At 41.5% G+C, this 23,299-nt stretch overlaps 1 protein-coding gene across 2 annotated transcripts; it reads right to left on the bottom strand.

Moving 5' to 3' along the window:
• Nucleotides 1-343: 343 nt before the first annotated feature.
• Nucleotides 344-23,035, bottom strand: CKAP2L (cytoskeleton associated protein 2-like). 2 transcript variants are annotated; one of them, XM_010834115.1, is made up of 9 exons: nucleotides 22,472-22,665; nucleotides 20,268-20,334; nucleotides 18,303-18,354; nucleotides 16,015-17,255; nucleotides 12,615-12,822; nucleotides 8,408-8,563; nucleotides 4,492-4,555; nucleotides 2,933-3,122; nucleotides 344-1,498 (listed from the first exon to the last, which is right to left on the bottom strand). In XM_010834115.1, the coding sequence occupies exons 1-9, from the start codon at nucleotides 22,578-22,580 to the stop codon at nucleotides 1,273-1,275; spliced, it is 2,313 nt and encodes a 770-aa protein (XP_010832417.1). In that variant the 5' UTR covers nucleotides 22,581-22,665; the 3' UTR covers nucleotides 344-1,272. The 2 variants fall into 2 exon arrangements, with proteins under 2 accessions (XP_010832417.1, XP_010832416.1); XM_010834114.1 differs by lacking the exon at nucleotides 20,268-20,334 and having other exon boundaries at nucleotides 351-1,498; nucleotides 22,472-23,035.
• Nucleotides 23,036-23,299: the final 264 nt, after the last annotated feature.

Genomic DNA, 23,299 nt, shown 5'->3' with positions numbered 1-23,299 from the left:
TCCAGGGTAATGGGTGTTCCCTGTGAGGGCTACTGGTGTTTCCCAGTTGATGTTGTTTAGTCACTAAGTTGCGTCTGACCGTTTGGGTCCCCATGGACTGTAGCCTGCCAGGCTCCATTGTCCATGGGATTTCCCAGGCAAGAATACTGGAGTGAGTTGCCATTTCTTCCTCCAGGGGATCTTCTTGACTCAGGGATCAAACCCAAGTCTCCTACTTGTCAGGCAGATTCTTTACCACTGAGCTACTTGGGAAACCAGTGTTTCCACAGACACACCCCTAATTCTCTAGGCCAAGCTACCATCACAGTTTTTGGTAATAAATAAGATAAATAAGCAGGAGTGAACAAAGGTTAATTTTTTAAGATAATATAAATATTAAGAAAACAAATCTAAAATACATCGACTAGGTCCTTCTATACATTATATTTACACTGATTCTGATTGGGAAAGGCAAATGGGGAGTCTCTGGGGCTTAGGTGGTCTTCTCAGGCCAGATGTTCCCTACAGAGCATAGAACTGAAGAGGCAAGGGTCCTCTCCCTACCGCTCTCTGCTACTCCCTTTTGCTTTTATCTGAAGCATTTCTGAATAATAAATGTAAACTAGGTTTGAATATAAAAAGCTTAATGACCACCCCAATTCAGGATTGTGTATCATTATAGGAAACAAGGCACAGAGAGGATGGGAATTACCCCTCATCTCCAGGAATCTGTGAGGGAAGTCAAAGATCACACAGAAAAGTCATTTGTGATCTCTGAGCCAAGGCACGGCTGGTGTAAACTCATCAGCCAAATGAGGGCATTTGACCAGATGGTGGGTTACATTCCATCTAAGTGGGGATGGCCAGTGTCTACGCTCAGGTCTTTCAGGGTGCGAGGACCTGCCCTCTCTGCTAGGGTGGATGCAGGAAGGAAAGTTTATTGTATTGTGGATCTGACCTCCTGATATAAAAAGTAACTATGGTGGGATTAAGCTAGGTCAATAAAATTCAAAAATTTTCTGTACTTGTGGGATAAATTAATTTTCAAAAGTTGGAAATATATGTATGCTGTAAAACTGTGGCCAACTCCAGTCTTAAATAAACCAGACTTTCCTGCAAGGATATAAAATTTGAGAGTCGGTCCTGATGAATTACTTTTCAAGTTCCAGGGGCCCATGGCCTGCATCCACAATGCCTCTCTATTATACAGTTTCTCCCAGGTCACCTGGGTAAGTGCATTTCTTGTCTCATGGAGGCTCTGAAATGTCTCTTAAAAAAGAAAGCACTGAGAAATTATGATTCAGAGACTGGAAACCCTAATGTTACAGGCAAAGCCTCATTTTTGCGGAATATAAAGCACTCAGTCTCTTCCACTTCTAAGAGCTCGTTGAGAGAAGCCACCACGAGGTCATGTTCCTGCAGCATTTCCGGGTAGCGGGACACGGCTCGTTCAATCCTGGCTGAACGCCTCACGGGTGTGATCAGCTTCATGTCCTGCACCTCTGGCATCCCATTTATCCTAAGAGAGCAAGAGGTGCATTTAAAACCCTGTAACTCCTTTCAAAATTCTACTTATTATTTTCTTCTTATTCTCTAATAAAACATGAGAGAATTTCAACATTGGCTGATACAAGAGATGTGTCTAGGGCAGCTCTCATCCTAAGATGGACGTTCCCTGAATGTTAGAATGAACTGGGTGGACTCCACCATCTGTTCTCAGATGGTGTCAGCAGAGGGATTTCATTGAATGAAGTGTTAAGTGTGGTTTTGTTTGAAGTCAACTACTTGGCAGTTGGTGTTTGTTTATTCCATGAACTTCCACAGAGTTGACATCCTTTGGGGAAATTGGGCCTAACACCAAAAAAGGCTGGACTAAAGAATTTAAAGACACTTTCTAGCTTTGACAGTAAAATCCAAAAACATCTTTGAAGATGGTGGACCAAACCACAGATGGAGACTGGAGCAAATTGGGCATCTTCCTGGTAAAGGCTTTAATGCATTCCTATAACAGCCTGAAAGATAAGCTGCTGAGACTTTCCATGGAGTGAATCCTGGCCACAGGATACAAAATCACAGATTACATTAGTCTTATAAAACTCATAGCCAGTCTGCTGAAAATGCTCCTAAAAATTCCCGAGCCAGTGAGAGGTGGCTTTCACATCAGCAGCTTAACTTCACCCACCCATAAGCGGAGTATAGTGGGGAAATGATACATCTGAGAGAGGTGTTTAGAGTGGAAGAAGCCCAGCCGTGCTCCCCAGGAAAGTAAGACAAAGAACTGTGGTCTTGGTGCTTTTGTTTGAAATTTTCCTTTCAAGAGCATGAACAATGACATTGATACCCTGACACAGTTCCTTAAATTATTATGGATTCTGTCTTAAACTTCCACTTGTTTTAGAACCAAACACTTGATACATGAGCAAGTGATAGATGAGCAGCCTCTAACTAGTACAGTCCTGACCGCCCTCCTTGTTCTTACAGGTTATCCATGGCCCCTTCCTTCCCATAGCTCCAGAGGTTGCCCTTGCTTAGCAATTAGTGCAGCACCCCCACTCCTGACCCCCAGGAAAGGTGGATGGGATCTGCCATTGCAGGACAAATGAGGGTGAAGGGGGAGGACTGATTTCAGGAGGAAGGGGTGACTCCTCTCCAACATCCCTCCTGAGTCTGGCCACTCCTTCCTCACAGGAAGGTCAGATCTCCTTGGAGGTGCTGTAGTCGAGGGATGGGGGAGGTGGGTGTGTGTACAAAGGACTGTCTCCCTGGCATGGGCTCCACCCCTCCCCTCCCCCTCTTCCCCTTGGCACCAAAGATTGATTAGATCACCTAGTCCTCATATGAGGCAGGAAGTATTCATATCACTAATCTGCTGGTATTCCGGATCTTCAGAGGAGAAGCTGACAATTGGATTTAATTTAGACCTGCGAACACAAAAGCTTTACAGTGTGCTTACCGAGGGATTGGGGCGATCTGTAATTTGATACCAGGATGACTATCCTGTTCTGACTTTGTTATTTGGGGTGTTACTGACATCTGTTCACTCTCTTTTGGGGAAAGGCAAGATGCCCCAGATTCCGTCTTCTTGGCCAGCTCTTCTATTGATGTTATGTTAGTTTCAGCAACTAAGGAGTTAGAGGTCATTCCTATGTATATAAGGTCAAAAAGAAAGACTTAGCAATTTAATATTGAAGCTAAAAAAAATCAATACAGTGAAACAGGAATATCTCCATGACTTCTTAGTGATCCTTATGGATTCCATATGCTAAATAAAGAGTAAGTGATTTAGAGTGGGACTTACAACTAGTTTTTCCCACTAAGCCTTGTAGTAACACCCTGCTGCATTAAGCCTCCTCCTAACCAGTCCTCCACACAACCTTTGGGCCTGTGAGAATAGATCCCTGCTACCCTTTCAACATTCTGAATGCATCCCCAGTCTCTTACTCACTCTTGAGGGAGCTCCCCTAGTGACTAACCATTGACCTCTTCCCCTCATTCCACACCTTGGGGCAATTCTCCTAACTCATTAGGGTTATTAACCCACTTGACCTTCTGATCCCCTCCAACCCAGGGATGACCATATGGCTCTCACCTTGGATGTAGGTGTAAATGTCTTGTGTTAACACAATGTGCATCATAGCCTAACCACCACAGCAACCAAAACGAAGGGAAGGAAATTTGACTGAGACATACTGTGGCTGGAGGCTGAGACCCCAAGAGAGGCCAACATGTGGAAAAGGCATGAATTCCTGTCTCTCTCTCTCTTTTTTAATCCTTTAAAGAACACTGCCATATATTATAAATAAATATCTGAATTGTAGCATCATTCTCAGTAAGAGTATCATTATTCCTAAAAGTAATGGGTTAGTTGGCTATAATTCTACATGGCTTGATTGAACTTTGGTTCCCCAAAGTTCAATCTACTCTTAATGGAAAAAGATTTGTCACCTTTTAAGATTATATAAGTAATGCATTTCATTTTCTCAAGGTGTCTTCCCCCCAACCCTGATCATATCACAAATATATATAATGTGCCACTCGCTTTATTTGGCATATTTTTCATAAGGGTTCTCTAAAGGTTTTGGCCAATAACAGGAATGGTGAATGAACTATGTGAAATGATTCCTGAAATGGCTATGTTATAAAGGTAGAACATGAATTTGGATGTATCCGGGTTGGTGGGCATGTAAAAATTAAACACATAACTTAAACTAAAGCACCTCTCCTCTCTGGCTCAGTCTCTCCTGGTAAAGAGCCTCTTGTCTTCTCTCCAGGGAAGCAAGTCACCCTGGTCTAGGATGCTCTGGTGGGAACCTTTGTTTGGTGTTGGAGCAGTATATTTACTTGTAATAACAGAAATCAATCAGCTGATGATGAAAGCTGAAAGGTCCACACCAGGGAAACCAAGAAGTGAGAGGCATTTCAGGAACTTATAATTCTTTCCCTATTTGTGTTCCTCAGTGACCTTTACGTGAGTAGCTTGAGGGAATGAGTTTAAATACAAAATAGCAGTACCTTCTGTGGTTCTGTTTCGGTCTTGCAAAATATTAAGGACAACTTCCCGCAACTCTTGTATTGGCTAGAAGGAAGAAAATACATGAATGATATATTAAAAACATTCATGGAAAAAATGATCCAAGGAATTTATGATGTTGTTTAACATCAAATAGACTTTTTATAACAAGAATGTTTCCCTTTTTAATCTCTTGTCTAATTAAAAGGCTTCAGTTTTAGCTTTATAGGAAAAATAAAGGAAGAGAAAAAATACTGGTTAAATGCTGGCATGCTTGACTTTAATGAAGTGATGAATTTATGGAACGTTGTCTATAATAAAATTTCTTTAAATCAAATTAGGTTTCTTATTGACTAACATGATCCCGTCAAAGACGTATTCCCATATAAAGACTCTAACCCAAAGATATATAACTAAGCTATACAGAAAATTGATATGTTTTCAGTGTTGTCTTAACTGAATTTTTGTTTTCATCATGAAAGTCATATATGTCCATACAGACAACTGAACAATAGGTCAAAGTTAAAAGGGAAAACTACCCATAATTCCATCATCTACATATAACCTTTAGTTAGCATTTTAGACAATTTCCCGCCAGCTTTTCCTTTAATTCTTTTATTTGGTAATGTAATATAAAAAACACTAAACTAAAATCTATCACAGAAAAGTAATTTTCTGATAAAATTATCTGAGATAGTCTTCCTTTTTCCCCCCCCTTCCTTTTTAAAGTATGTAAACGATGCCATGAAACAGAACATCACAAACGAACTATACTTTCTCATAGGAACACAGTATTTGGAGGCTGGTCTTCCTGACCTGGGACCCTATATCAAATAAATAACAGATATAAACTGAAAATAGAGCATAAAAGCAAAGCTGTCTATACATTTTTACAAAAGCTAAAATACTTAAGAGCTAAATGCTTAAGGAAATGGGAATAAATGTACAAAATACATTGCAAAGCATCTTAACTATATAAAACACTCATTAAGTGTATATTTTCACAAGCTTCTAGTTAAAGATGATAGACTGAGTACACAAATATGCCTAATCCCTCTTGAAACTCTTCTGAAATGATTTTAAAAAGGGGTTAAAAGGAGGCAATAGCCACAGAGAATAGGAGAAATAGCAATAAGAATGTAGAAGGAAGAGGTAGCCAGCTTGACCAACGAAAGAGTCAAATTCTATGCTGGCAGTTTGGCTGAGAAAGAATCTGATTCAACCTCAAAGCCTCTGAAAGGCTCAGGAATTGCTGGAGGGCTCTAGAGCATCTGTCAAAAAGCAGTCACACCTGGGAACTGCCTGGCAGTCCAGGGATTAGGACTTGGTGCTTTCACTGCCAGGCCTGGATTCCATCCTGGTCAGGGAAGATCCCCAAAGCTGGTGGTTTGGCCAATCAGTCAATAAAAATCATTAGACCTCCAAATCCACCCTGTATCCCTGAACTCCATGCAGACTGGTGGCTCTGTCCCGCCCACCTTCATCCCAACAGGGCACCAGGCACATATGCTCCAAGTCTCCGGATGATATCATGCAAGACTGAGGGTGGGAGTGTCTGTTGAAAAAAGGGATAAATGGAAGTTTCCATGCTGAAGGTTGAGACTCCCAGCTCCCTTTTCTCCAATAAAGGGGAATTGGTAGCCTGATTCCTGGTTCTCGGGAAGGAGGATAAATGAGCCTTCTTCAGAGAATATGACCAGCCTTAGAAGAAAGATCTCTTAGATCTTTCTTAGATCTTAGAGGGGGTTCCTCAATCAGCTGACTCAGCCAGGTCACTCTATGGTAAAGCCTCATCTGTGACCAGAGTTTTTAATAAGTTTTTAAAACCTACTTCATACACATACAAATGGTCCAGTTTCACCAGCATCTGAGTAAAGCCTCTAATGAATAATAGAGAATACAACCTTCAAAAAAAAGTAGATGAGAGAAGAAAAAGCATTGGAAAAGAATCAGGCAGTACAGGAAGAAAAGGTAACTTGATAGTTCTGGTGAAAGGAGATCCCAGAATGACAACTGATAAAGATGGGGGTGAAGAACCACCAGTTGGCCACTCACCACAACCAGAGAAAGCCCGGCAGTGCAACAGTGAAGACCTAGCATAGCACCACCACCCCCCCACCCCCGCCAAAAAAAGAAGAATAACCTGAGGAGAAGAAATCAACAGAATGTAATGTTCTGAAAGTATTGAAAAGTATAGATAATTATAGAAGAGTTTGGAAATACTAAGCAAAGGGAAAACAAGAAAATAATTTCAGGAAAATTAGAAAACCGTACTTAGAAGGCAAAGTAACCATAGTATGTACTACATGGATCAGTATATACTTCTCACCTATTTACATATTATAGGGAAAAGAGTTTTAAAACTATTTGATGCAGTCTTTGTTAAATTATATAGAGACAGTGGTTTTATTAGGTTTTAGAATTACAAGTTATTTCATGAAATGGCTCTGAATGATTGATCTATGGATATTGATGTGTTGGGTTTAATATATTTTTTAGGTTCTTTTTGGTGAGGTATGAGTATTGGAGGAGAAGGCAATGGCACCCCACTCCAGTACTCTTGCCTGGAAAATCCCATGGAGGAGTAGCCTGGTAGGCTGCAGTCCATGGGGTCTCGAAGAGTCGGACACGACTGAGCGACTTCACTTTCTCTTTTCACTTTCATGCATTGGAGAAGGAAATGGCAACCCACTCCAGTGTTCTTGCCTGGAGAATCCCAGGGACGGGGGAGCCTGGTGGGCTGCCGTCTATGGGGTCACACAGAGTTGGACACGACTGAAGTGACTTAGCATAGCATAGCATGAGTATTGGATTTCTAAGTATTGGATATTGATGTTATACTATAATTTTCTATGCTATTGCTTTCCATAAGTGCACATTTCTGCAATGAGTTTTAAGTGAGACATATTCACTTGACACCACCCTTATGGCAGAAAGTGAAGAGGAATAAAAAGCCTCTTTATGAAAGTGAAGGAGGAGAGTGAAAAAGTTGGCTTAAAGCTCAATATTCAGAAAACGAAGATCATGGCATCTGGTCCCATCACTTCATGGGAAATAGATGGGGAAACAGTGGAAACAGTGTCAGACTTTATTTTTTGGGGCTCCAAAATCACTGCAGATGGTGACTGCAGCCATGAAATTAAAAGACACTTACTCCTTGGAAGGAAAGTTATGACCAACCTAGACAGCATGTTCAAAAGCAGAGACATTACTTTGCCAACAAAGGTCCGTCTAGTCAAGGCTATGGTTTTTCCAGTAGTCATGTATGGATGTGAGAGTTGGACGGTGAAGAAAGCTGAGCTCTGAAGAATTGATGCTTTTGAACTGTGGTGTTGGAGAAGACTCTTGAGAGTCCCTTTGACTGCAAGGAGATCCAACCAGTCCATCCCAAAGTAGATAAGTTCTGGGTGTTCATTGGAAGGACTGATGTTGAAGCTGAAACTCCAATACTTTGGCCACCTCATGCAAAGAGTTGACTCATTGGAAAAGACTCTTGATGCTGGGAAGGATTGGGGCCAGGAGGAGAAGGGGACGACAGAGGATGAGATGGCTAGATGGCATCACCGACTCAATGGACATGGGTTTGGGTAGACTCCGGGAGTTAGTGATGGACAGGGAGGCCTGGCGTGCTGTGATTCATGGGGTCGCAAAGAGTCAGACATGACTGAATGACTGAACTGAACTGATTCACTTGACAAGAAAGTGACTCTATTTGTTTACATGTGACACTATTTTCTAGAAAATAAATATTTTAATTAAAATGTTCATGAAGGACATATTGTACTTCATATTTTGCATATAACTTTATGAAGTAAATTAGAACCTTTAACATTACATTATATAACTGCCATTTTGCAAACAGAGAACTCATATGAAAGAGGAGTTTTAAGAAGTCACCCATTTAAGACAGATACTTACTGTGGCCCCATTTCTAATGGCCTCTTCGTAGAGCCCAATAACATCAAAGGTGCCTTTGCTTGCCAACAACTTTGCTTTGCAGATCCAAAATTTAGCAAATTTTTCAGCCTCAGGAATACTGGACAAAATGGCAAATACTTCATTAGAAAGTACACCCTGGAAAAAAGAAAAGTACCCAGAGGTAATTGTTACTTGCTGTTATTTTCACATCTCCTAATACTTACCATAGCAGGTATGCAGAAATCAGTCTGATAAGTGGTTTTTTTTTAATTAAAAATATTCAATTTTACTGAAGTAGTTTATATAATAAAATGAACCTATTTAAATAGTTTTGAGGAGTTTTTGCACTGATGATTAAATTTTAAGAGACCAAATAGAAAAATGTTTATCATAGCTCAAAGAAATTGTTCTACCTGTTTATGTAAAACCAAAACCTAACCAAACCCTAGAGTAATCAACCTTCCATGTACTTTTTACATAGTCATAACAACGTGAACATTGAATAGTGACCAGAATTTCTGCTTAACTAACAGAAGCATAAGGATGCATAGGTGTGAAAGGGTCATGGGTGTACATATGTATGTGTTGGGGATCCATGCACGTATATGTGTGTGTGTGTGTGTGTGTGTGAGTCATTCAGTCGTGTCCAACTCTTTGCAGGTATATATAAAGAAGGTTAAACCACATACAAAGGAACTTTATAATGGCTTCATAGGTTTGGACCCTTTCTGCCTTGTACTGAGAGCAGCGCAGTGACATGGACTAGAAGGAAAATGGGAGCTACTATGCTCAGAAATCCAGGTAGTGGCACACTGAACCAAGTAGCACCTCCTACTCTTCCTGACATGGGAAAGACACAGGGGTAAGCTCACAGTCAAGAGTCACTAATTTCTGAGGAAACCAACACTTCATGAAAGAGGCATAAAACGCAACAACCAGAAGAATGAACACTGCTGCAAACAGCTGAGGGTGCAAAGAGGAATAAATTTTAAGAGTGTTGCAGTCAATATCTTCAGAGTGATAAAATACTGCCATCATAAAACTAGAATCAATGTTATGAAAAAGAATCAATAGATGGGCAGAACAGTGGCACTGTTGAAGAATAATCAGTGAGCTGAAAAATCCAGCTGTGGAATTCTTCCAGAACCCAGTGAAACAGAACAAAGAAATGAAGTATATAAAAGAGTTCTGGAGGACACATGTATACTCTATATTGGATATATTTATTAGATACATCTATATTGGATATATTCCAATATCCATGTAACAGAATTTCTTCAAAGACACAGAAAGAACAAAGCTGAACATGCATTGCAGTTATAGAAGAAAATTCCCAAGGATTGAACAGAGAAACAAATGTTCAGACTGCAAGGTCCCCAGAGAGCTAAGCAAGATGGATGAAAAAAGACCTATACTAAGAAAACCAAGGATAAAAAGAAAATCTTAAATTCTTCCAGAGAGGGGGGAAAAAAAACAAGATTACCTACAGAAGAATGAGAGATTGACACGAGACTTTACTAAATCAACAATTCCAGATGCAAGAAAGAAAATGAAATAGTAACTTTCAAATCTTCCAGGAAAAACCATCTGAATTTAGACATTTCCCCCAAACTATGAATCCAACATGAGGATGAAATGATGACATTTTTATAAGCATAACAACTCAGAAAGTTTACCATTCAAAAACCATAAAGTTATTAGTGAATGAACTTTAGAATTCAACTGGAAGACTTGAAACAAAAATAGCCACAAGAAGAATATGATATATAACTGCACACCATGTTTGAACTCATACTTAGCACTTTCTTTTGTGATTTCAAATTATATGCTTTTTTTATGAAATGAAAACTGGATCAAACAAAGACATGAAGAAAAATAAACCAAAAAATACTGCATGTAAATTGAGTTACTAAATAAAATTAAACATATATGTAATTACATATATGTTTAAATAAAGTTAAACATATATGTAATTATAATAAATGTACATGGGCTAAATGCACTTTTTAAAAGCAGAGAGTTTTCCATATTTTGTTAGAGAAATTAAACTATGTATTCATATGAGACATACCTTTAAAAATAGAGAGATAGGGAAAGATTGTAACAACAACAAAGCAGGTGTGGCAAGATTAATATCAGATAGAAAAATCAGAGCAAGTCATGAATCTTTATGCACTTAACAACATAACTTTGAAAAATAGCAAGTAAACATTGATAGAAAGACAAAGTGACATTATGAAATCACAGTGCTAGTAAAAGACTTTGGTATATTTTTTTCAGAGAGCAAAAAAAAGCAAGTAAACGAACAAAAAAATAATCGTGCTATTTAAAATTTCTAAGTTTGATCTAATGGATATCCATGTAGAATTTTCTATTCAGCAGAGAATACATACACTTTTCAAACACTTTTGGAACATTCACCAAGGCTGATCAGACATTAAGATCAGAAAGAAAATTTCAACAAATTCCATAAAGCAGAACACATATAGGCTACATTCACCAACCACAATGCAGTATAATTAAAAACTGACAGACAGGTAGCCAGAAAAACAAAAACAAACAAAAAAACCAGATACCAACAAAACCAACTACCTATCTGGAAGTTAAAATACTCTTCTAAGGTAACTTCTGGGTTGAAGACCTCAAAATGGAAATGTCAAACTAGCAACAAATGAGAACATGTCAGTTATTGAGCTTCAGTGTCTTAGCTCTAAACCCACCTTTTATCCTCTGCTTTGTGATACAGAATTCTGTAAGTCTATAAATCACTTTGTTTTGACAGCAGTTCCTTGATGGGCTCAGCCAGTGTGGGGCAGTAGAGGAAGGCTGCACGCTGGAGAAGAGAGGGGACTTCCTCTTTTTCGTTTGCTTTCATCACCCCAGGCTCTTCACTCTGGCAGCAGCAGTTGGTTCTAGCCTCTACCTTTTTCACCCTGGCATGCACGGATCCTGTCTCACTGTGCTCCTTCAGAGGCAAAAGCCCCAACTGGGTAGTTAGCATCCTTTTCTCCAGGTCTGAATCCCAGCCCCGTTGGCCCCTCCTGCAGCTCCTGTGGCGCCAGCATCCTTAGAGTTGGAGTCCCATTTACACCAGGGTTTGTCTCTCCCAGCTTCTAGGTTCTGACGTCCCCAACCTCTCTTTGTTCCCCTAGACCCAGTGGATGCTGCTAGCTGCTTCCTGCAGTTATTGCCACTGTTACCTGAGATTCATTTCTGCTGTCCGTTCTGTGTGCGGCACCCCTATCTCCTTTGATGATTCCTTTATCATTTCTATGCACACAGGCTCACAAAGTACTTTACAGGCAGCATCTGTGCCTCTTTGTAATGTGTCCATAGAGTCAGAAGGGACTGGGCATTTTTGACCCCCAAGGGCAGCCATTAATCAATGACCATGGAATGACTAATGCCACAGTTTCCTTGCCCCGATCAGGACAGCTCTGAGAGATGAGACCGGCACTGTCTCTGCAGCTCCCAGGTGGGACTGTGACGCAGCGACTCTCCATGAACTCTGCTTGAGACCATGCCTTGCCTGCCCTCTTTCTCCTCCTGGTCCCACTTCCCCAACTCCCCTTCCAGTTGTCCCCTGGAGCCTCTTCCTAGTAAACTACTTCCACACAAATTCTCCTTGTATGGTCTGCTTCCAGGAAACTCACATAAAACACTGTGAAAGTGGTTTTCATATTACATTCTTTCTACTGAGATTGCTTGTGTTTCGTTTTCCTGACTTGACTCTTGACTGATATGAAACATTACCTAGTCAAACCTGAAGGATAAGACCAAAGCCAAGTTTGGAGGCTAGGCCTTGCCTTTGGACTATAGCTTCACCTCCAAATGTCAAATGTGAACTCTTTGGACCTTGATACACAAAGAAGGCAAAGTTCCTTTTGGATCATTCTGGATCCAGACTGCTTGGGTTAATTTCCCAACTTCTCTGGGCCTCAGCTTCATTTATAAAGTGAATATAGTAATAGTTGTTATGATAATTATATGAGATAATATAAGTGAAGTGCTTAGAACAGTACCTGGCATACCAGGAGCCATTATTTAAATATGTATCATTATTATTATTACTATCACTCCTCCCTATTAAAAGGAGTAGTTAAATTTCTGCTTAGACAGAGGTTGTCTCCCTGAAACTATACTTAAGAAAAGTGTTTAAAAACCTTAAGACTTGGCAAAGCTTTGGAAGATTATCGTTCTCACTCACCCTTTCAATGAGCTGCAGACATTCTGTCAGAGTGTTGTTAATTTTATTGGACAGTTCAAGTTGTGCTTTCTTTTCTTCCTCTTCTTTTTCCATACTCTTCCAGAATGAAATATTCATTTCCTCTATTATTTTCCTTTTTGTTTTAAGCTCCATAGGAGGCCGTTTATAGATTTTCCCCTTAGATTTCCGCCATTCTTCCAACTGTTTCCTGTTATACAATTAAAACAGGGAACAGGTTTAAGGTTTTTTTCTGGTACCTGGATAAGATTCTAACATACGACGAGCATAGATTAGCACTGCACACCTTCAACTGCAAAGTCGGGAGAATGTTTTGAAAACAATTTACTAATTGCTACGGAGGCACTGGTTGCTCCCACCCTTCAGAAGGTAGATGCCAGATGGAGTACTAGGATTACAACATGTGGTTAGCATCTCCATCTTCAAATTTCTTAACTTCCTGATTGTTATTCAGTCGCTAAGTCATGTCTGACTCTTTGCGACCCAGACTGCAGCATGCCAGGCTTCCGTGTCCTTTACTATCTCAATAATTCCCTGATTATTCTTTAATATTATTCCCTGAAAATTTTTATTTCACCTGTATGCTACTTCTGACAGTTGCTTTCTTAAGACATCCCTCCATCTTCACGATCACTAACTCAGCACTCCATTTCTCTTCTCATAAGCTCTGTATCTGCCACTCAACCAGATGTACCAAACCTATATTCTGCCCTCAGTAGGGTCTTGGCCACTCAAAGCAACCCACTTGGCCCAGTTTCTTAAGCCTCTCCTCATGACACAGGACCCCTGCTTCCCCTAACAAGGGTAATAATTTCAGGGCTCTTTTCTTAGGTAGCTAGTCTCTGATGGCACCAAGTCCTAGGCTGCACCCTCCCCATACTGTTCCCACTCTGCACTCCTGCTTTGAGGCAGTCCACTCTTGGGGGTGGCACCAAAACACGAGGACCCAAGCATCTGAGTGTAGGCTCTTCTGCTTCTCTAAATCACAACTGCACTTTCATGACTCACAAATGTACATTTCAGCCCAGATCATTCCCTAGGGCCCCAAACTTTGTAAAACCCTCTGCCTAATTGATATCTGTTGTTTGATGTCTGGCAGGTATTTAAAATTTAATATCGTCCAAAACAAAGCTCTTTATTTTCATCTCTAAATCCTTTCCCAGAGCCTTCCCTACATTGGTAAATACTATCCCCACTTACCCAGCTGCTAGGGCCTAAATCCAGGAGATGTCGTGAGTAGCCCCTTCTTTCCTCGCATCTGACACGTCATCGTGTGGTCAGTACTGCTTCTGTCCCCACTGCTACCATTGGTCCAGTGCACCATTACCGTCTGCCTGGAGTGCTGCAGCAAGCCTCCTAAGTCACCTCCTTGCTTCCACTCTAATCCTTTTCCAATTTATCCTGTGCACAGCTGCTGGTGATCTTTACAACATAAACCAGAGTCACTGCCAGGAACTTCTCATGGCTCTTGGTATAAAATTCAAAATGTTCTCCATGGCCAGAGCCGCAGAGCAATGTGCCCCCTGCCTACTCCAGACTCACGTCTCACCACTCTCCTGCTCACCCCCTGCCATCCAGGAGCCCTGGCTTCCTTCCAATCACCTGACCCAAACTCATTCCTGTCTCAGGGCCTTGTATTATCAATCTTTGGTCCTCTACTCAAATGATACCTCCTTGAAGAGGTAATTTTCTGTAATTAATCTTATTTAATCAATGTGTTGATTTTCTATTAATATCTTCTGCACTGGAATGCAAGGTCTGTGAAGATGGAAACCTTGGATGGCCTAGTGCCTAGCACGGTGTTTGGAACACAGTAAGTGTTTGATTGCTGTAAAATTCACCTTTTCTGGCACACAGTTCTGTGCGTGTCAACAAATGCATGAATATCATGTCACCATGATTACAATCAAGATATAACACCCTTAAAGATTCCCTGATGTTTCTTGGTGGTCAGCCATGCTACCCACGTCCAGCCTCCAGCAATCACGGATCTGTTTGCTGTCCTTATTTTGCTTTTGCCAGAAAATCAACAACTATTAACGCTCTTAGAATTTGCCTTTTCTAAAGTCAACTCATTCCCAGGACTTGAAAGCCATAGATTTGTTATTCTAGTACTTTTCATATACACACCAGAAAAAAACCGTTCCCTAAGAGTAGACTGCGACTGTGTGCACACCACTATATCTCTCAGTTCCTGACACATTGTAGGTGCTGAAGGACCAACTCAGGAATGAGTGAAGATCTATTCCCTCTACAGACTCCTTCTCTTTTGGTCATCAACGCTGGCCAATTGTAATCAGACTATCTTATGATCCACTGTAGGTTATGTGGTCTAGACTGTGAGCTCCAGGGTAGGGACCCTGGCCTCCTCGTTCACCAGCTCCAGGTCTCTGCATTCAGTTTTCTCTGTTAAGACTTATCTTTCTTCTGGTCACTGTCCTTTTTCAGCCCAGTTGTCACTGTTGAAAGTACCTCCCCCGACCTTTCTATCTAAAAAAGTCATCCCGGCCTCCCTCTCTCAATCACCTCACCCTGAATCAAGTTGTTTATTTTCTCTTTCTTCAGGGGGCAGAGAGTTTGTCAGTTGTATTCAGGGCTGTATCAGAAAATAAATCCTGCCCTCACTTCACTCTGCTACACCTTTTAGCTACCATTGTATTTTATGTGGTCCTTTCGCCCTTGTCAGGAATCTCCTTATTTTCTACTCCAACCAAGTATACCGAGGTGCTTCTCCTGGGATGTTCACCACATCGTGAGAACATATATGGTCCTGTGCAGAAAGTGTATGAAGTCCTTTGGCTCAGTTTCAAGCATCACCTATGTTAATGCCTGAGGTCCTGATTTCTACCATCTGAACTCTATGTGAACTGCTTAATTCTCTCTGCTTCAGTTCACTTTCCAAAACTTGGCCTGCTCAGACTCATAGAAGTTGCCTGCTCCTTCTTCCCTGATAACCTTTCTGGCTTTACACACTAGTTGGCTTGATGAGGGATTACCATCTCTGCACTTCCTATCTATGCAAGTTCACTACTCTGGCTGCTCCCACTCTGCCTCTGTTCTGTCCCTGTGGGGCAGGCACTTCCTGCATGAATAATCTACCTCTGCAACCCCTACTTCTTGGTCAACTATTTTGCTTGAATTTCTTTAAAAAAAAATTAAAAGAAAACTAAAAAATAAATTATTTCAAGCATACAGAAGATTACAGAGTACAATCTCCACCCAGTTCTATCAAGTCTTAATATCTGCTTTGAATTTTTAAGAGTTATAGCTAAAAATTACCCAGGAGCCATTATTTATGACCCATTTCCTGACTTTAGCACTCCTGATAGTCAATTTGCCTAGCCATCTTAATTTGCAAAAGTATGGAATTAAAATAAAGTACCTTCGATCCTCTGCCGCAATCTTCTTACATGGATTAGTTTGGGCCCCATTCGGGACTCCTCTTCCACTTATGGTTGGGCCACCAGCTTGAGTCCGGGGAGCTGTCTTGTTTAGAAAACATTTCTGGGGAGGAGCGCTTTTGAACTTGGAGTCCAGAGTCCGCGCTCTTTGTTGACAACTGTTGTTGCATTTATTCCCAGTGGCTCCATTTGCTCTTATGCTAGGGGTGCTTGGAATGACCGAGTTAAAGCTGCCAACAGTCAAATTTGGCCTTTGGCTTATGGCTTTTGATTTCTGCAGTGCATATGATGTCTGAGGTCTACAACAAGCCTGAGTGGGTTTATGATCTTGCTTAATGTTTGGATGTCTGTGGTTACACCCTCCTTGAAGCACACTGGGGTGTGTACTGGGTTTGCTGTGTTTTACTTTCTGCTCAGTAACAGTGTATGACTGTAACTTAGCTTCATTTGGTCTTTCATACTTACTTCTATTAACCTTTATAGACTTTATGTCCTTAACCACTGTTTTCTTTGTGGCTTGAGTCCTATTAAGTGTCTGGACAAAGTGAGAAGGGAGGGTTTTGGGGGGTTTTCCCCCTGGTCTTATAAGGTCTGCTACTCTAGAGAGTTTCTGAGACTTCCCTGGTGGAACACTGATTTGTGTTTCTTCAACAAATGGTTTAATAACTCCCTCTTTCAGAGCAGCACTGTTCACTGAGCTTTTGTCCAAGACTTCTCTAGTAGAAGCCAAACTGCTTTTGGTTTGATTAGTTTGGGGCTTATTTATGGTCCAGGATTCAGGATTTGGCTTCCTTTCCGAGTTTGGTAAGTCTTGGGGCAAGTTCTCTTTATTCATCTCTTTTAGACAGCCACCCAGGGATTCATTTTCAACATGGGTATTGTCCACAGGGTCTGTACCTTTAGCAGTTCTTTGATCTGTTACCTGCTGCTTTGTAGTTTTCAGTTTCTGTATATTAAGTGATCCCATGGTTTTTCTTGGCTGTTTTCCATCAGTGGACGATCCAAATCCACGCAGCTGTTGACTATTGCCAGGAGGCTTACCGTTTGGGTTAGAAGAAACACTTTCTGAAGTGAGCCTTTTGCCTAGTTTTGGTGGCTCCAACTTTGGCCTCTGGGACCTGGTGATATTGGCAGGTCTGGATTGCAGTTTAATGCTGATGGATCTTGTAGTTTTGACAGGCAAGGCAACATGGTTGGTAACATCTTTTTTGGGTCCAATAGTCTAAAAATACAAATAAATTAAAGGTAAAAACATTAGTCCATTGTTTTTAAAGTAAAAAAAAACACAACTAGTTATTTTGTTGATAACTTAAGAAAATTGACTTGACAAAACAAAGATTCACTAACAGATGACTTTTATAACTTGAGTTCCTATTAGAAATATATTAGAATTAATAGAATTCTAATAGAATTCTGCAGATCTGCAGTGAACACACAAAAATTGCTGTTTAACAAAATAAACAAGTACTTGCTGAGTGCTCACGGTGTCCCAATGATGTATCCTTCCTGGAATTCCAGAAAGATACAAACATAATAAACTTATGTTAGGGTACCTCCTGAGTTCCTCCTCATACTTTGGTTTGTTTTTTTTGTTTTGGTTGTATTGAGAGGCAAGTGGGATCTTAGTTCCCTGACTAGGGATCGAACTCGTGTACCCAGCAGTGGAAGTGCTGAGTCTTAACCACTGGATCACCAGGGAAGTCCCTTCCTTGTACTTTGTATTGCTACACTAATTCTCTTAAAACAACACTGCCTTTGAAAGGTCAGAGTGTCACTCAAGGAACACTGTCTCATCCTGGAGATTAGTGGTATGGAGTGGTGGGAGATGCTGGCAGGCCTGACATACTGTGAGACAACTCTGAATAAGCATCAAATCTCAGTAGAAAGTGAGTCATATCTGTGAAGTTAGGACAGGGTTTTAAGGTTAGATTCTACATTATTCATAAGTAAATACTTCAGTCATGTGACTTAATTTTGGGTAAGAAAGGGAGGACTAGGTAGCAGAAAACTAGGGAGGGGTGTTTAGAATTAATATGGTAAAAAACAGAAACAGGCCACTGAGGATTCTACAGCATCCACACTGAAAGTGATTACTTAGAAGGGAGAATTTGTCAGAGATTTATTGACTATCTAGGGAAAGATATGTCAGTGCTAGAGCTACGACTTTCTGCTTTTGGTTTGGTTAAATGATGAATAATTACTATGTAAGTTTCGTGAATGTGTAACCAGACCCACTTGGCATTAAGGGCAAAGACTAATTTCTACTTACAGATTTAGAAGGTGGAGGATTTGGGCAATTATTCTTGGCTTTTAGGTAAGGCCTAAAAAAGATGAAATAAGATTAATTCTTAGTACAGAAGAATCAGCAAGGCTTGGGAATACAGTGATTAAAAATATTAAAAAATATTATGGTTATAATTTTAAATCATTAGCATTTCCATGTGGTAAAAAATTCAAAAATTAAAATTAATAAAAAGTCTCCTTATCAACCTTTCCTTAGTCCTATTATTCCACTCCTTGGTGACCATGACCACTCTTACCTATTTTTTTTCTGTGATCCTTTCATAGATGTCCTATACATAGATACAACATTCTAACAATATTACTAAAATATGTTTTCTTCATATCTGCATAGTCTTACTCATTTAAACATCATTCTCTGAACAATGCAATGTGCCAGTCACTAGAGATTCAATGCCAAATAAGTGCTTCTTTAAAACACATGTTTGTTTTCTATGAGTCTGTTTTGCAAATAAATTCATTTGTATTAAATCAGCTACACTTCAACTTAAAAAAACTTGCTTGTTTTTTAAGTGTCTTCAACTAGTTAATTTTTAGGTGAGGAAAGCGATATAAATAAAAGAACATAGAGGCACACATGAAAACTAGCTAGTGAGACAGAAAAATTAAAAAAAAAAAAGAAAAGTAGAGGAGAATTTAGATTCAAACTTCACGGATCATAAACTGCCAAACAGGAACTTTGATCAGGACTTGATGTTTGTTTCTCTGGTCTTGGATGCACATCCCAGGAGGGCAGGGACTGCTTTGTTTTGGTAAGCACCTTATCTCTAGAACCAAGAGGGACTGATACATTATAGGTATTAAGTAAATTGTTGAATAAATGAATTAAGTTTATTTATTTAATCAAGGAAATCAAGTCAAGTAAAAACTCAAAGTAAAAGAAGGTAAGAATATACAATGGAGAAAAAGACAGCCTCTTTATTAAGTGGTACCGGGAAAACTGGACAACTACATGTAAAAGAATGAAATTAGAACACTTCCTAACACTACACACAAAAATAAACTCAAAGGGACTTCCTCGGCAGTCCATTGGTTAAAACTCTGCGCTTCCAATGCAGGGGGCATGAGTACGATTCTTGGTTGGGGGAACTAAGATCCCATATGCCATATGGCTCAGCCAAAAAAAGAAAAAAGCTCAAATTGGATTAAAGATCTAAATTTAAGGCCAGAAACTAATAAACTTAGAGGAAAACACAGGCAGAATACTCTTTTACATAAATTTCAACAAGATCCTTTTTGACCCACCTCCTGAAGTAATGGAAATAAAAATAAACAAATGGGACCTAACTAAACTTAAAAGCTCTGGCACTGAAAGGGAAACTATAAACAAGATGAAAAACTCAAAGTAAAAAGAAGCTAAAACAAAGGCTGAAAGCTAACTTAGTTTGTAAAAAATTGTTTTCAACTAAAAATTTAGCAACACAGGGAAAAAAACATATCAGTGCTAAGGTAAGCGTGGTGACACCATTGAGATGACAAGATGTCAACAAAAGAGAAAAGTGAGGCCGTCATATTCTGTTCACCTCCACAGTCAGTGCTAAGAGGAATACCCAAGCACATTCTCAGGCTAGAGGATGGGGATGTGCAGTTTACAGTGGATGGATTATATAACTGGTTTTCATTTTAGAAAGCAGCACCAGGACCAGGACCATCCCTCTCCTAGCAAACAAAGCAGAGATGGGAGAAGCTTCCAGCATTGTAGGTGCTACTGTAGACCCTTCTCTCTCACCTTGGGAGACTCACAATAATAATGCTTTTAATCTTTGCCAACATTTTTATCACACCTGCACCGAAATGCCCTTTTTGAATAATCCTAGGATCCTAATGCAGTCTGAGCAGACTGCAAACAAAAGGGCTATGTTTTGGCAGAGCTTTAAATTGCCATTAGCAACCAGGGCAGCAGGACTTGCATAACTGTGGGAAATAGACTCACTTGGTGTTTTGGCACTTCAGTTTTCCCTTGGCTGCTAGGTACTCCTGCAGCTTTCTCTGCCGCTCTTCTGCAAAACAGGCAAGCAAACAACAGAATTTTAGCTCAAGATTTTAACAAGCTCACTTATATTCCAAAAGAAGGCACTTTTCTGTATTGACTTTGGTGTTGGACCATAATGTTTTAAAGTCCCTAGCCTTACAGACTTGCCTCCAGGTTCACATCAACATTGACAACAAAATGAATATGTCTCATTCTATGCTAAGCTCTTTACACTTACATTACTTCCTTTAATCTGCACAAAAATCCTATAAGGTATTTTACAGTCTGAAATTTAAACATGGATAAATGTTATACAGGGAATTTCCTGGTGGCTCAAGCAGTAAAGAATCTGCCTGCCAGTGCAGGAGATCCTGGTTTGATCCCTGGGTCAGGAGGATCCCCTGGAGAAGGAAATGGCAACCCACTCCAGTATTCTTGCCTGGGAAATCCTATGGACAGAGGAGCCTGGCGGGCTACAGTCCATGGGGTGGCAAGAGTCCGACATGACTTAGCAATTAAACAACAACATCAAAATGGTATACAAAGCCAGATTTTGAAACCAGGTTTATTCAACCCAGAGCCCTCGTATCCACTGTTTTCAGCTACAACCTATCAAGCTTTGCATGAAGAAATGCTATTACTGGCCCACCTGAGCTGGTGAGTTCAGGGCTTTATTAATCCCTTTCTGACAGGAATGATGATTTTTGCCCACAAACCCTTTCTTTTGGAACTAAGGACAAAATAGGCTAGGCTGGAGGTTCATCGCAAACATCTATCCATACAGTGACTTTCTTTCTAAGCAAGCCACCTGTGAGGGGATGAAAAGTTAATATTTCTCTCTTTGAGAAGTTTCATCCTGGTAGTGGTGATAAAAGCAGGTCAAAGAAAGAACTATGGGAGTCCAGAGGCAGGAACTGAGTGGGGGGAGCGGGTCATTGGAAAAGGCTAAAATTAAGATGGTTGTGGTGTGAAAAAGACCCTTGGGAGTCTCTTGGACATCAAGGAGGTCAAACCAGTCAATTCTAAGGGAAATCAACCCTGAATAATCACTGGAAGGACTGATGCTGAAGCTGAAGCTCCAATACTCTGGTCGCCTGTTGCAAAGAACCAACTCACTGGAAAAGACCCTGATGCTGGGAAAGATTAAAGGCAGGAGGAGAAGGGGATGACAGAGGACCAGATGGCTGGATGGCAACATCGACTCAATAGACTTGAGTTTGAGCAAAGTCCAGGAGACAGTGAAGGACAGGGAAGCTTGGTGTGCTGCAGTCCATGGGGTCTCAAAGGGTCAGACATGCTTTATCGGCCAAACAAAAACAACAGCTGTGTTTTGATATCTGGTTCTGATCTTTCCCCAGGAGACAGCTGTGTTGAGAGGGCTGATGGAGCTGAGAGATGTGGCTGGAATCCCAGTTCTATGATGTCTAGCCAGTTAGCAAACCTTGCTGTTGCTGAGCAGGTAAAATGGGGCAGAAATGCCCATTTTTAAGGGCTGTTGTGTAAAATGCCTAAGACAGTGCTTGGGCCCTGGAAACAGTCAACAGGTGTTACTGCAGAAATTAACAAAACTGTGCATTTTGGAGCAGGTGACAGGTATCTGAGCAGGAATATTTAAAAAGTCAACAAAGGGCTCCAGACACATTTAGGAAAGTCAGGGAGCCCAGGACCCTCAGCATCGATGCAGATTTAACCCATCAGCCTCCAGGGCGCGTGTGTTGCAAGAAGACCTCCGCGTCTGGGTGAGACCCGCCTTGACAGCTGTCACAGCCCGCTCGGGCGGGCGGCGTTACCCCGAGGGCCACACCCCGGCTCTGCCTGAAGCCAAATCTAGGCCGCGAGAGCGCTCGGCTTTCCACTGGTTGTGCGATCTAGGGCAAGGACCCTCGGTTCTTTACCCAAACGAGGTGACAATGACAGCTTTTTGCAGAGCTGCTGCGGGACTCTTTGGGAAGGTGCCTGGAGGCGTGGCCCCGCGCACAGCCTCCCAGCCCCCCAGCCCCGTTTTCTCACCGAGGCCTGGAGCGTGGGCTTGGGTCAGCCCCCGCAGAACCAAAAACGCCCACGGGGAGACAGAGGCAGGCAGGCAAGCGATCGGGTCACTTCCGCTCACTCGGGGGCCTCCCTTCGTCCCCGCCCGTAAGACAGCTGCTGGAGGTCATACTCACCCGCGGCGGCGGAGAGTCCAGGCCGCACCATGATTCTCAAACGACAGTTTTTCTTCAAAGGCCGCGCCTGGAGAGAAAGCCGGAGCGCCGCGCTTGCGTCCGCTCTCATTGGCTCCCGTGGGTTTGAAACCTGCCAATCGGAAATAGGGGAGGGCGGGCCCAAAGGAAATAGAAGCGTTTCGGTTGGCTCTACCCTTCAAGCCCCACCCTGGGGCCATATGATTGGAAGAATGTACAGGGAAAGGGCCGTTGGCATTGAAGACGGCTGGTTGGGCGGGAGGCGGGACCCTCCCCACCCCTTTAAAGATGAGGTTTCTGGGTTTCTGTGGTTTCAGTTACGAGAAAGGTGGCCAGGACTGGCGACGGGGAGCTGCACCCGGGCCCCACAGACAAAGCTCCTCCTCCGCCGTTTCAGATCCTAAGGTTCACATAAAAACAGTATAAAACCAAAATGATGAATTTGGCAGCTCCTCACGAGTATACTTCCTACTTTTTATGGATCTCTGAAGTTAAATGATCTTAGTTCTTAGTACAGCAGTTCCTGGGTGCTCAGTCGCTTAAGTCGTGTCTGACTCTTTGCGACCGTATGGGCTGTAGCCCGCCAGGCTTCACTGTCAATGAGATTCTGTAGGCAAGAATACTGGAGTGGGTTGCCATTTCCTCCTTCAGGGGATCGTCCCCACCCAGAGATCAAACCCGCGTCTCTTAGGTCTCCTGTTTGGCAGGATTCTTTGCTATTAGCGCCTTCTCTGGTGGCTCAGAGGTTAAAGCGTCTGCCCGCAATGCGGGAGACCTGGGTTCAATCCCTAGGTCGGGAAGATCAATGCG

The sequence above is a fragment of the Bison bison genome, unplaced genomic scaffold, assembly GCF_000754665.1.
Source record: "Bison bison bison isolate TAMUID 2011002044 unplaced genomic scaffold, Bison_UMD1.0 scf7180017864020, whole genome shotgun sequence".
Taxonomy (NCBI): Eukaryota; Metazoa; Chordata; class Mammalia; order Artiodactyla; family Bovidae; genus Bison; species Bison bison.
Note: the sequence above shows the minus strand (reverse complement) of the source record. Positions and strands in the feature narration are given on the sequence as shown.